At 40.3% G+C, this 14,368-nt stretch overlaps 2 protein-coding genes across 3 annotated transcripts in view; one reads left to right on the top strand and one right to left on the bottom strand.

The window, feature by feature from the left end:
* Nucleotides 1–14,368, top strand: part of LOC132398274 (plastin-3-like) — a 156,298-nt gene that overhangs the window by 134,346 nt on the left and 7,584 nt on the right. For both annotated transcript variants that reach the window (XM_059977446.1, XM_059977445.1), the window contains 3 exons: nt 1,037–1,132; nt 10,973–11,168; nt 14,278–14,356. In XM_059977446.1, coding sequence (XP_059833429.1) covers nt 1,037–1,132; nt 10,973–11,168; nt 14,278–14,356 — 371 coding nt within the window. The remainder of the gene's footprint in view (nt 1–1,036; nt 1,133–10,972; nt 11,169–14,277; nt 14,357–14,368) is intronic.
* LOC132398276 (uncharacterized) overlaps nt 7,738–14,368 on the bottom strand; it is a 1,154,100-nt gene continuing 1,147,469 nt past the window's right edge. Inside the window, exon 2 of the mRNA XM_059977451.1 lies at nt 7,738–9,489. Coding sequence (XP_059833434.1) covers nt 8,710–9,489 — 780 coding nt within the window. The 3' untranslated portion in view covers nt 7,738–8,709. The remainder of the gene's footprint in view (nt 9,490–14,368) is intronic.

Genomic DNA, 14,368 nt, shown 5'->3' with positions numbered 1-14,368 from the left:
AACTAGATACAGTATTCCAGAAAGTGCTGAAGGAGCTCAGCAGGCCAGGCAACATCTATGTTGTCTACATTGTCAACTGCACTTTTTTTCCATAGATGCTGCCTGGTTTGCTGAGTTCCTCCAACATTTTGTGTGTGTTGCTCGGATTTCCAGCATCTGCAGATTTTCTCTTGTTTGTGACAGTGCTCCAGATCCAGCCTAATTAGAATTCTATAAAGCTGCACCATAACTTCCCAACTCTTGAACTTAGCTCCTTGATTAATACAAGCATGCCATATGCCATCTATACTACCTCTACCACAAGTTTCCCCTGGGTTAAGCTCCACTTCCAATTTCTCTATCCATATCTGCAACTGATCTTTTGGATGTTAATACCTTAATAAAATCCATGTAGCCAATAGCCATAGCTCTACATGTATCCATCACCTTTGTCACTCCCTTGAAAAACTCAAATGAAGTTAGTAAAATGTTTTCTCAGAAATTTCTCAACATAGGAAGGCAAAGGAATCATATGGACTGCAGTCTCCTTCAAGAACAACTCTTGCCTGCAGTTTCTTCCTTCATTCACAGAAAGATAGTAATGATTTTAGCTTGAATTGAGAAGTCATCCTTAGCTGAGCGGCATCACTCAGCATGCAACTTGAGTATGCAATTTGTATGTTGGCCCCTCTTGAGTCTTGGAATTGCTAATAGGTTGCTAATAAAGCACTGAAGGAGTCTTTTGGCTGAGGTTTTTAGCTGAGACTTTCTCTGTCCATGCAATTATTCAGTAGTTCTGGTCTCCATCAATCAATATTACCAAATCTGGTTATTAACTATTTGGAAATTAACTATATATTTCTGGGACCTAGCTCTGCAAAAATTGGCTGGTACATTATTTACAATCAAAAATACTATGTTAGGTGTGAGAACTGCCATATGATTGGTATGCATCCTGTGCAAATTATTTTTGATTATTAAATAATAAATAGACTTGGTTTTAAAACTTGAGTATATTTGCTGCTTTAGTTATTTGACTGTATTTGTTTGCATTTAGGATTCAAGGGCCTATTATCACCTTCTGAATCAGATTGCACCAAAAGGCAATAAAGAAGGTGAACCGCGTATTGACATCAACATGTGGGGCTTTAATGTAAGTACCAGTGTTTCTTTACAATAATGGACAAAGCATAACAAATATTCTTCTGAATGAGTTAATACCTTTATTAAAAATGAATAAAGACAAATTACATTAATGAAAAATTGTTTACTCAAAAACAATGCCCCTAAATATGTGATTTGCTGATCTGACTATTTCTTAAACTCATAAACTTTAAGGTTTGATATCCTAGAAAGTTTGCTTAACTAATTAAGCAGTATACTGTGCTCAGATGATAAAGCTTTGGCTTTTAAACTGCTGAATTCATTTTACTTTATGTGATGCATTTTTTAAAAAAGCTTTGCAGCTTAAAGTGTAAAAGCTAAGTTTTTATTCCTATTCCGTTCTTTGCTGTGCAGAGTTTGCTTTAAAGGGAGTTACTGTATTAGGGAGAGGGGGAGGAAGGAAAGTTGCCTGTGATCAGTGAGCTAATCGTGGATGTCAGTCATCTTAAAATAGAATAGTCCTGTTACGCAGGAAGAACTGAGAGCATGGTGGTTTAAAACTCTTTGAATTTGTGAAATTCAGGTGACGGGCGATTGGTACTCTGAACCTAGTTTTGAGTTGATAATTGGGAGTTCTTATGGATGCACGTTCTTCAAATGGGTCAGCAGATATATAGCATGCCATAAAATGGGGATGTTCCTGTGCAGTTGATCACGTTAATGTTTCTAAATTCAGAGCCTTACTTCCACTGCTGCTGCTCCCATGTAATCTTAAATGTAAATGTACATTCCCTTCACACACTCAATTCTGCCTGTCCTTATTTGACAAGGAGATGTTGAGAACATTGTAGAAATCACTGCTGATAGGAACTGTCTGTGGAGATGCATGACTAGCCAGTCAGCATGTTTTAAGGAGGATTGTTTGGGAAGTGTAATTCTGATGCAAGTTAAAATCTAGTTGGTGACATGGGAACTACAGTTCCTATCTGTACAAATTGCCTCAGACTTTGTGCAGTTTTGCGGTTTGCTTTTGTATACTTGTGCATGAAGTTTTTTTAAATTGTAGTCTTTATGAGCCCGAAGAAAGAAGAGACTTGCAAATAGCTGCTCAAGGAATCTTCAAGTCTTCCTTCTTCATTTCATAATCCTTTCCTCTGTTCTCTTCCTGCCTTAAGATAAGCCTTGGACGTTTTCTCTGTCTCCCAAAATCCACTCCAACCAGAAAGTCTGAGCATTGAACTATTTTGACATTAAATTCAGTGCAATCTCTGCATCTGTGGTTTACCATTTTGGTTTATTCCCCATCCTCCAGATCTAAAAATGTAAGGCAACTTGGTATCACATCAGAAGTAAATATTTTCAACTAGATGCCTAATGCATGCAATGAATATCAATTGTATATTTTCAGATAGAAGCAGTTCTGATAAAAAGATAAATGTGAAATATACTGAAATCTGAGATAAAATCAGAAAATGCTGTAAATTCTCAGCAAACTAGGCAAAGAGAGACAGGCTTACAGTTTTTTATATATATAAAGGAAGAGGAGAAATCATTGGTAGTAATGTTAACTCCTGCATCACAAGTGGAGCCAGAAGATGGCAGTGTCACAGTGATCAGTCCTGTGCCACTATTTTGACACAATCATGCTTGGCAGCTGGATAGCATAATACCTAATAATTCCACATGAATTGTTCCCAAGGTGTTAAATCAAATGGTATTCAATGTTTTACTTGCCATGAAACCCACTTAATTCATGGGGAAGAAGTTGCACTAGACAACGTGACTGGGAACACCTGGTTCATTATTGAAATAACTCAGCAGGCCAAATCAGTAATACAAAAATCCCTCTGATCAAATTGTTGAGTGAAAAGATCTTTCTCTATATCATGTCCCTCTAATCAATCCCATAAACCCCCCCCTCCCCCATCTTATTCATCCTGGTGCCATATAATCATTTTTTCTATCTTGGGTCAGTAGTTATCTTTGGAAAAGTAGAGAATTGTCGAGGTGGTGGTGGGAACAACAGAATCTATGTCAGGGTCAAATTAACTAGAGCAAGTGTTGATGGGTAGAAAAAGATATTGAGATAATGAGGGAGAATGGAGATGTTGGCAAGGAAACCAAAAAGAAATAGTACTGACAACAATCATAACAGCTAAGCATCCTTTAAATTGGAATAGCTAACAAAAGGGGCTAAGGTAGTGGATTAAAATGTTTAAATTGCTAGACAAATCATTCAAGTATCTAGAATAATGATCAGGAATTCAGATTTAAATTTTGTCTGAACATTGATTTTTTTAACTTAGGGTAAATTTCTTACCTCTCCACCTCTCTTTTTCCATTCCCCATTCTGACTCACCTCTCACTCTTCCTCTTCTCGTCTGTCTGTAACCTTCCTCTGGTGACCCTTGTCTTTCCCTTTCTCATGGTCCACTGACCTCCTATCAGGATCCTCCTTCAACTCTTCACCTCTTCCACCTATCACCTCCCAGCTTCTCACTTCATTCCCCCATCCCCTACCCACCCAACAACCTTCCATTTACCTGGTTTAACCTATCACCTATTAACTTGTACTCTTTCCCATCTGCCCCCACCCCCATTTTCTTATTCAGACTTTATCCCCCTTCCTTTCCAGTCCTGATAAAGTGTCTTGGCCCAAAACGACAACTGTTTGTTCCTCACCGTGGATGCTGCCTAAGTTACTGAGTTTTTCCATCATTTTGTGTGTGCTGCTCTTAAATTTCACCATTAGCTGTGGAATCTAAGCTCAGTAAATAACCTAAATCTTTTATGCATTAAAAACATAATTTGTAATTATGACCGTCTGCCTACTTTATTATTGTAAAAATGTAACTGATTTGCTGGTTTCCTTTGGAGAAGAAAATCTTACCTCACCCAGGATTTCTGTGATTCCAGGTCCACCAATGTTGCTGATTCTTAAAAGACTTCGGAACCATACATACGTATGCAGCTAAATTAAACATAATTCCTCTGAGGCAATAGTGCAAAACACAGTACATATAGTCAGATACATATAGTTATGATCCAGCACATACAGTCACAAAATAATATTAGCACGTTCCTGACTGACATGGTCTGAAGGTTAACAGATTGCCATAAAGTGTGAGGTACATGGATTAATTGTGGTAAGACTCTTGATAATCCACTATCTGACTATTCTGAAATCCAGGTGGAATGACATTTGACTCAATGCAAACATCTTCATTAAACTACCGAAATTTCTGGGAATCAATCAACTGCAGTTTTCTGTCTCCTTGGTAATCTCTTAAAAGGTTATTATCTATATGCAGCAATGTGGATGTTATTTAGGGAGCACTTGCAGAACATCTTGTCAAGAAAGAAGGAAGCCTACTGAAGGTTTAGGAGGCAAGATGAGACAGGGCTCTAGAGAGTTGCAATATAGTCAGGAAGGAGCAGAAGAGTGGACTTGGGAGAGCTAGAAGGGGGCATGAAAAGGTTTTGGTGAGTAGGAATAAGGAAATCCCCAAGGCATTACACGAATGTGAAGAACAGGAGGATGACCAGAGAGAGGGTAGGACCAATCAGGGATAGAAGAGTAAACATGTCTGGAGTTGATGGAGGTCCTTAATGAATACTTTGCTTGAGTATTCATCAATGAGAGAGACCTTGAAGTTTCTGCGGACAATATAAAACAGGCTAATAAGCTGGAACACGTCAATGTTAAGAAAGAGGAAATGCTGGAACTTGTGAAAAACATTAGGATAGATAAGTTCCTCGGACTGAACTGTATATGCTCCAGATTAATATGGGTAGTGAGGGAAGAGATTGCTGCACCTTTGACAGTAATCTTTGTGTCCTAACTGGCCTGAGCAATAGTAGTAGGTGATTGGAGGGTGGCAGCTGTTATTCCTTTGTTCAGAAAAGGGAGTAGGGATAACCCTGGGAAGGAAAGACCAGTGAGTCTTGCTTCAGTGGAGGGCAATTTACTGGAAATTTTTCTTAGAGACAGGGTTTGCAAACATATGGAGATGAAAAGTGTGATTAGAGATAGTCAGTATGGCAGGTCATGCCTCACAAGTCTGATGGAGTTTTTTCAGGATGTGACAAAGAACATTGATAAAGGTAGAGCAGTTGATTTGATAAGGTTCTGCATGGTAGGGTCATTCAGAAAGTCAAGAGGCTTGGGATCCATTGAAACTCAGCTGTGTGAATTCAGAATTGCTTTGCCCATGAAAGGCTGAGTGTTGTTGTAAATACAGTATGTTCAGCCTGGAGTTCAGTGACCAATGTATTTTTTGCAGCGATCTATTCTGGGAACCCTGCACTTTGTGATTATTATAGATGATTTGGATAACATAACATAAGAACATAAGAGATAGGAGCAGGAGTAGGCCAATCGGCCCCTGAAGCCTGCTCCGCCATTCAACAATATCATGGCTGATCCAATCTTAACTCTAGTTATCACCGAATCCCACAAGGCAACAGTGCCAACCAACAGGGCACCATGCCGCCCATTTTATTTTATTATTCATCCCGCCCAAACCGATGTGATCACCCGGGGGGAAAAAACACGATTTGCCAATTGAGGAGAAAAAATCTGGAAAATTCCTCTCTGACCCATCCAGGCTATCGAAAACTGGCCCAGGAAATCACATGGCTGATCTAAACCTAGCCTCATGTCCACTTACCTGCTCGTTCACCGTATCCCCTAATGCCATTTTTATCCAGGAAAATATCTATCTCCGTTTTGAATTTATTGAGTGTAGTAGCTTCCACAGCTCTCTGGGGCAGTAAATTCCACAGCCCCACTACCCTCTGAGTGAAGAAATTTCTCCTCACCTCAATCCTGGAACGGCATCCCCTTATTTTAAGATTATGCCCCCTAGTCCTAGTTTCACCCATCATTGGGAACATTCTCCCCGCATCCACCCGATCAAGCCCCTTCACAATCTTATATGTTTTAATAATATCGCCTCTCATTCTTCGGAACTCCAATGAGTAGAGTCCCAATCTACTCAACCTCTCATCATACATCAACCCACCAATCCCCGGAATTAACCTAGTGAACCTTCTCTGCACTGCCTTGAGAGCCAGTATGTCCTTTCTTAAATATGGACACCAGAACTGCACACAGTACTCCAGGTGTGGTCTCACCAATACCCTGTACAACTGCAGTAAGACCTCCCTGTTCTTATACTAAATCCCCCTAGCAATAAAAGCCAGCATTCCATTGGCCTTCTTGACCACCTGCTGCACTTGCATAATAACTTTTTGTGTTTCCTGCACCAGGACCCCCAGATCCCTTTGCACAGAAGCACTTTCCAGTTTCTCTCCATTGAGATAATAACTTGCTCTATTATTTTTCCTGCCAAAGTGCAAGACCTCATACTTGTCAGTATTATATTTCATCTGCCAAATATCTGCCCAATCACTCAGCCTATCTATGTCCCCCTGCAGGGTTTCAATGTCCTCCGCACTCATTACACTCCCTCCCATCTTTGTGTCATCAGCAAACTTCGATACGTTGCATTTAGTCCCTTTCTCCAAATCATTAATATAGATTGTAAAGAGTTGGGGTCCCAACACCGACCCCTGCGGAACATCACTAGTCATCAACTGCCAGTCTGAGAATAAACCATTTATCCCAACTCTCTGTTTTATGTTAGAAAGCCAATCCTCCACCTATGCCAGAATATTATCCCCAATCCCATGATTTTTTACTTTAAGTAATAATCTTTGGTGTGGCAGCTTGTCAAATGCCTTTTGGAAGTCCAAATACACCACATCCACTGGTTCCCCTTTATCTACCCTATATGTTATGTCCTCAAAGAACTCTAACAAATTTGTCAAACATGACTTCCCTTTTGTAAAGCCATGCTGACTTTGTCCTATTAAGCTATGTTTATCCAAATGCCCTGTTACTGTTTCCTTAATTATCGATTCCAACATTTTGCCAACCACAGATGTTAGGCTAACTGGCCTATAATTCCCAGCCTTCTGTCTATTGCCCTTTTTAAATAAAGGAGTTATATTAGCATTTTTCCAATCTGCCGGGACCATTGCCGAGTCCAGCAAGTTTTGAAAAATTATCACTAATGCATCCACAATCCCGACCACCGCTTCCCTTAAGACCCTAGGATGCAAGCCATCTGGTCCAGGGGATTTGACCTTCAGTCAAATCCCTTGGTGATTTGAATCGTAGTTAGCTTCCCTCCCCCTAGAGCCCCCTGTTTATCCAGTGTTGGGATATTTTGAGTGTCCTCTACTGTAAAAACTGATAGAAAATATTTGTTCAGCGTTTCCGCCATCTCCATGTCCCCTACCATTCATTTCCCGGTCTCATCTTCTAGGGGACCAACATTTACTTTAGCCACCCTTTTTCTTTTTATGTAACTATAAAAACTCTTACTATCTGCTTTTATGTTTTTCGCCATTTTACTTTCATAATCTATCTTCCCCTTCTTAATCAATCTTTTTGTTATTTGCTGCTGATCTTTAAAAGCTTCTCGATCTTCAGTCTTCCCACTAGATTTAGCTACCTTATATAACTTTCTTTTTAGTCGTATACTTTGCTTTATTTCTTTACTTAGCCACAGATAACTATTTTTTCTTTTACACCCTTTTTTCTTCAGTAGAATATATTCTTCTTGATAGTTGTAAAATAATTCCTTAAATATACACCACTGATCAAGTACCGATCTACCCTTTAATCTATTTTCCCAATCCATCTTAAGCAATTCCGCTCTCATATCATCATAGTCTCCTTTATTTAAGCGCAGTACGCTTTTTTGAGATCCAACCCTCTCATCCTCTAATTGAATATGGAATTCGACTATGTTATGGTCACTCATTCCAAGGGGATCCTTTACTAGGACATTTTTTATTAGTCCTGTCTCATTACACAGGACCAGATCTAAGACTGCTTGCCCCCTTGTCGGCTCAGTAACGTATTGTTCAAGGAACCCATCCCGAATACACTCAATAAACTCTTCTTCAAGGCTGCTGTGTCCAACTTGATTAGTCCAGTCAATATGAAAGTTAAAATTCCCCATAATTATAGCTGTTCCCTTATTACAAGCCCCAACTATTTCCTGATTTATGCTCCGACCAACTGAGTTACAGCTGTTTGGAGGCCTATAGACTACTCCCACCACTGCTTTTTTCCCTTTACTATTTCTTATTTCTACCCAAATTGTTTAGTTATCCTGATCGTTTGAGCCAATATCATTTTGCTTTATTGCAGTGATTTCTTGCTTTATTAACATAGCCACCCCACCTCCTTTTCCTTCTTGCCTGTCTCTCCTAATTGTCGAATACCCTTGTATGTTTAATTCCCAGTCCTGGTCACCCTGCAGCCATGTTTCTGTAATTGCCACAATATCATAACCATATGTAATTATTTGTACCGTCAACTCATCAATTTTATTCCTAATACTACGTGCATTCAAATAAAGGACTTTCAAATATGTTTGACACTTATTTCCTACCTTTTCCTTTTGTACAACTTTACGCTTATCTCCGTACATTCTTTCCCCTCCTGACACACTCTGTCTTTTTATTCCTCCACTTTTACCTACATCCATTACCTTCTCCATTGTCTTTTTAATTATTTGCTCCCTAGAATCCTCCCCCCCCCCCCACTAGTTATTTTAAAGACCTCTTTGAAGCCCTAGTTATATGATTCGCCAGGACACTAACCCCAGCCCGGTTCAGGTGAAGCCCGTCCCTCCAGAACAGTTCTCTCCTGTCCCAGTACTGGTGCCAGTGTCCCAAGAAGCAAAACCCACTTCTCCCACACCAGTCTTTGAGCCACGCGTTTAATTCCCTAATTTTATTTAACCTAGCCAAATTTGCTCGTGGCTCAGGTAATAATCCAGAGATTATTACCCTTGAGGGTCTGTTTTTTAATTTGACCCCTTGCTGCTCATATTCCTGTAACAGAACCTTCTTCCTTGTCCTATCTATGTCACTAGTACCAACGTGTACTAAGACAACTGGATCCTCGCCCTCCCACTGTAAGTTTCTCTCCAGCCCAGAAGAGATGTCCTTAACCCTGGCACCAGGCAGGCAACATAGCCTTCGGGACTCTCGCTCTCGGTTGCAGAGAACCCAATCTATCCCCCTGACGATACTGTCCCCTATTACTACAACATTTCTATTGACTCCCCCCTCTGGAATGGCCCCCCACTCCATGGTGCTATGGGCAGGTTGCTCATCCTCCCCACAGTCCCCGCTCCTGCCCTCACAGGGAGTTAAAGCCTCGAATCTGTTGGACAAGAGTAAGGCCTGCATCTCCTCCAGCCCTACCTCCTGGATTCCCCTACTTTCCTCACTCATAGCCACACCATCCTGTGCTTGACTGCAATCTACATTAGTTAATCTATTAGGTGTGGCTATCTCCTGGTACACAGAGTCCAGGTAACTCTCCCCCTCCCTGATGTGTCGCAGTGTCTGAAGCTCGGACTGCAGCTCATCAATATGAAGCTGGAGTTCCTCAAGCAACAAACACTTGCTGCAAGTGTAGTTGCCGTGTCCCTCCATGGGGTCTACCGGTTCCCACATCTCGCAGCAGTAACACATCACCTGCTCCATGCTATATAGTTAATTTAATGTATTAGTATTAGTTATGCAAGAACCCTTTGCCCCAATACAGCTAACTATCACACTATTTAACAATACTTTTGAAGTTATAAGAGTAAAAGGAAGTGGAAGGGTGGGTTAATAAGCTTGCAAATGACACAAAGGATGGTGGAACTGTGGATAGTGTGGAAGGTTGTAGGTTACAAGACTTGACAGGATGCAGAGCTACATGAGAAGTGGTAGATGAACCAGGAGCTCAACCCAGAAAAGTGAGAAGTGATTCACTTTGGAAGGTCAAATTTGAAGACGGAACAGGGTTACTGGCAGGATTCTTAACAATGTGGAGGATCAGAAGGATCTTGGGGGCCACATCCATTGATCACTCAAATTTTCAGCTTAAGTTGATAAGGTGGTTAAAAGGCATATGGTGTGTTGACCTTCATTAGTTGGGGGATTGAGTTCAAGAGCCACAAGGTAGCGTAGCAGCTCTGTAAAACCCTGGTCAAGACCACATTTGTACTATTGTGATCAGTTCTGGTTGTCTCATTATAGGAAGGATTTAGAAGCTCTGAGATTGGGACAGAGGAGATTTACCAAGATCCTACCTGGATTAGAGAGGATAGGTTGAGGGAGCTAGTGTTTTTCCCTCTGTAGTGAAGAGATGAGAGATGACTTGATCGAGATTTGCAAGATGATAAGAGGTGTAGATGGAGTGGCTTTTCAGTGATTTTTTTTTCCCCAGTGTGAAATGACCAATACCTGGGCCATAATTTTAAAGTGATTGGTGAAAAGTGTAGAGGGATGTCAGAGGTAAGTTCCTGGCACAGAGCGGTGAGTGCATGAAATGCCCTGCCAGGGGTGCTGGTAGAGGCATATATAACTTAGTGCATTTAAGAAACTCTTGGAAGGCAACGAATGATGGAAAAATTGAGGGCTGTGTAGGAGGGAAGGATTAGATTGATCTTGATGGATTCTTGATTAGTGAGGACATCACAGGTTGTGGGGTCGAGTGAGATGAGAGTTTGCTCGTGATTCAGTAACAGAGCGGCTCAATGGGCTGAGTAGCATAGCCCTGCTCCTACGTCTTATAATCTTACGGCCTATCTTAATTGGTCAGCACAGTATAGTGGGCCGAAGGGCCTGCATTGTGCTGATCGTTTCTGTCTATGTTCTAAATCCACTTAATGGAGATACGCATCTCTGTTATTGCAGCATTCTAAACTTTGGACAGAAGATCAGTTATTCAAAATTCAGTAATATTAAATTACAATGCATAATACCAGCAGGTGGTTTGTGATCACTCATGTTATTGTCTTAAACCTTGCAGGAGAGCGATGACCTTAAACGCGCTGAATACATGTTACAAGAGGCAGACAAACTAGGCTGCAGACAGTTTGTCACCCCAGCAGATGTTGTCCAAGGGAACCCAAAACTGAATCTGGCATTTGTAGCTAATCTGTTCAACAAGTACCCAGCTCTTGAAAAACCTGAGAATCATGACATTGATTGGAGCTTGCTGGAAGGTAAAGTTACAACTGAGTTTTGTGTGATTCTAGAATATAGTTTGAAACTGGTATTCAGCTCTTTGTTGAAATATCTGGAGCAGAATAACTTAAAATTGGTGAGACATAATTTAGACCATTGGATATATTTTATCTTTGTGGTGGGATCTGCAGGAGAGGATACAATAAATTTCAATGTAACTCATCTAGTCGGAAACGGACCAGGTTTTCAGATGACCTGCTTATTTTGTGTCCAACAAAATAGTCAGAGGGCCTAAATTAGGCATGGTCTAAATGGCACGTGTTGGGGGGGGGGGGGGGGGGGTAAGAATTTAATTTTCTATCAGACATGTACTGTCAGTTCCAGGCACTCTAACTTTTAACAGCAAGAAGGATGGTACCTATGCCATACAGAATGCTTTGCCCAAAAAGTATTGGTGCTCTGGAGTCATATAGGACATAAAAGGGTCATGTGCAGCACTGAAATAGGCCCTTCAGCCCACTGAGTCTGTGCTGAGCATCAACCAGCTCTGCTAATTCTACATTTACCCCATTTTTCCTATATTCTAACAGCTCCCCACATCCTACCATCCACTATACATTATGGGCAATTTACTGTGACCAAGTAGGAAGAGGGAAGAACCGAGCACCTGGAGGAAACCCACCCAGTCACATGGAGAACATGCAAACTCCACACAGGCAGCACCTGAGATCAAGATTGAACCTGGGTCTCTATTGTGAGGCAGCAGCTCTACTAGTTATACTACAGTGCTGCTGATTATCTACACCCACCATCAAGGACCCATATACACTATTCCCACTAATAATCCACTTGTTAATGTCATTAATAATCTGCCCAGCATGATTGTGTACAAGACTATAGGTTCCACACTAGTTGGTGATTAAAGTCTAATGTTCTCCATTACCTCTCCTGTGCAACTGGGGTGAGTAGCTAAATGAATTTCACCCATATTTTAGGAACAAAAGTAGCACTTTGATTTGTGTGGTGGTTAGTTGGTTTGCTTGTAAGTCATAAGAAAATATAAAAAAAAGTTGGACCAAGCCACTTAGACCCTTGTCACTGACATAAAACTTCAGTGCTCATTACCTAAAAGACCCTCAAGAATTGGTCATCCACAGCCCATGTAAATAGAGAATTCCAAATTTTTGCTGTGCTCAGAGTAAAGAAATACCTTTTATTTTTTGAGACATGTCCCCAGGTTCTAGAACTAGAGAGATGACTGGAGTAAATATTCTTGTAGTCAGCCTCTGGAGAAATTTTGCATGTATCTTGTTCTTCAACAATCAAAAGCATTAGCTTAGTCTGCTTGACCATTCTGGAGAAACTCCAAAAATGTTTTCTCCATTTCAAATATATTCTTCGTCAAATAATATTGTTTATAATATTCTGAGTGCCTCTTCACTGGAGTCCCACAAAGTAGCCTATTAGTTGGACTAATCTTTGGCATATTAGTTGCATATTCGCTGAACTGATTCCACAACCTACAGACTCGCATTCAAGGATTCTACAATTCATGTTCTCAGTATTATTTTTTATTTGCACAATTAGTCTTCCTTTGCATGTTGGTTGTTTGTCACCATTTGTTTAGTTTTTTTTCATAAATTCCTTTGTATTTCTTTATTTTCCTGTAAAAGCCTGCAAGAAAATGAATATAGTAATATACAAAGTTCAAAGTAAAAAGAAATTATCAGACTACTTACCTGTCACCACATACAACCCTGAGATTCTTTTTTCTGCGGACATACTTAGCAAATCTATAGAATAGTAACTATAAGCAGGGTCAATGAAAGAGCAAGAGCATAGAAGACAACAAACTACAAATGCAAGTATAAATAAATAGCAGTTAATAACAACAGCATGAAATAACAAGATAAAGAGGACATTGTGGGAATATCTTAAGAGATGAATGTAGATATCTTTTGTCAAGAGTCTGATGGCTGAGGGGTAGTAACCGTTCTTGAACATGTTGGTGTGAGTCCTGATGCTCTTATACCTTCTCTCTGATGGCAACAGTGAGAAAAGAGCATGGCCTGGGCGGTGAGGACCTTTGATGATGGATGCTAATTTCCTACGATAGCGTTTCATGTAGGTGTGCTCCCATACTGGTTGGGAGGGCTTCACCAATAATGTACTGAGCCAAATCCACCACATTTTGTAGAATTTTCAACTCAAAGGGGTGTTCCTATACCAGGCCGTAATGCAGCCAGTCAATACACTTTCCCCCACACATGTATTAAGTTTGTGTCAAATGTCTGCAGACTCCTGAGGATGTAGAAGCACTGTTGCACTTTCTTTGCAATTACATTTATATGATGGATCCAGAACAGGTCCTCTGAGACAGTGACACCCAGGAATTTAAAATTATTGACCCTCTTCACCTTTGATGAGTACTGGCCCCCTGGACCTCTGGTTTCACTCTCCTGAAGTCTATAATCAGTTCCTTGGTCTTACTAATATTGAGTGAGAGGTGGTTGTCATGACACCACTCAGCCAAATTTTCAGTCTCCCTCCTGAATGCTGGTTCATCACCACCCTTGATACAGCCCACAACAGTGACATCATCAGCAAATTTGAACATAGTACTGGAGCTGTACCCAGCCATGTAGTCACAGGTGTAAAATGATTAGAGCAGGGTGCCTTTGACTTTGACTTAGTATTTGTCCTTAGCTTATTTCATCTAAAAGCTTTGATTCTGATATGGACCCAAATATTCTTCAATATGTTCCAAGTACAAAATCACTAATGGTAAAACGAAATTTTTCTTGCCAGTTCATTTTGATCTTGAGCCAGAAATTTGCCACTGCCATCTGGTTTCCCCACACAACAAGTGAAAGATTGGCCTTAAAGAGGCAATTCAGTTTTAGCAGATGAACTTCATGATTCAAATTACAGACTACTCTTGAGAAGTAAAATAGGAAGTCCACTAGTTAGAACTTAACTCTAGCATAATATTTCAGAAAATGCATTTTCATTAACATTTCCACTAATAGCTTGGAGAACCAGGAAAAATTAATTCCTTATGTGCTAAATTTTTTACTCCAATTCTGATGTTAATTTTCTCTGCAATGTTTTTCTTTGATCATCTATTTACATTTTGTTATATATTAGGTGAAACCCGTGAAGAAAGAACCTTCCGCAACTGGATTAACTCTCAAGGAGTAAATCCAGCAGTGAACCATCTGTACAGGTAAACAGTATA

This window comes from Hypanus sabinus, chromosome 8 (genome assembly GCF_030144855.1).
Source record: "Hypanus sabinus isolate sHypSab1 chromosome 8, sHypSab1.hap1, whole genome shotgun sequence".
NCBI lineage: Eukaryota > Metazoa > Chordata > Chondrichthyes > Myliobatiformes > Dasyatidae > Hypanus > Hypanus sabinus.
This window is presented reverse-complemented; position numbering and strand designations above follow the sequence as displayed.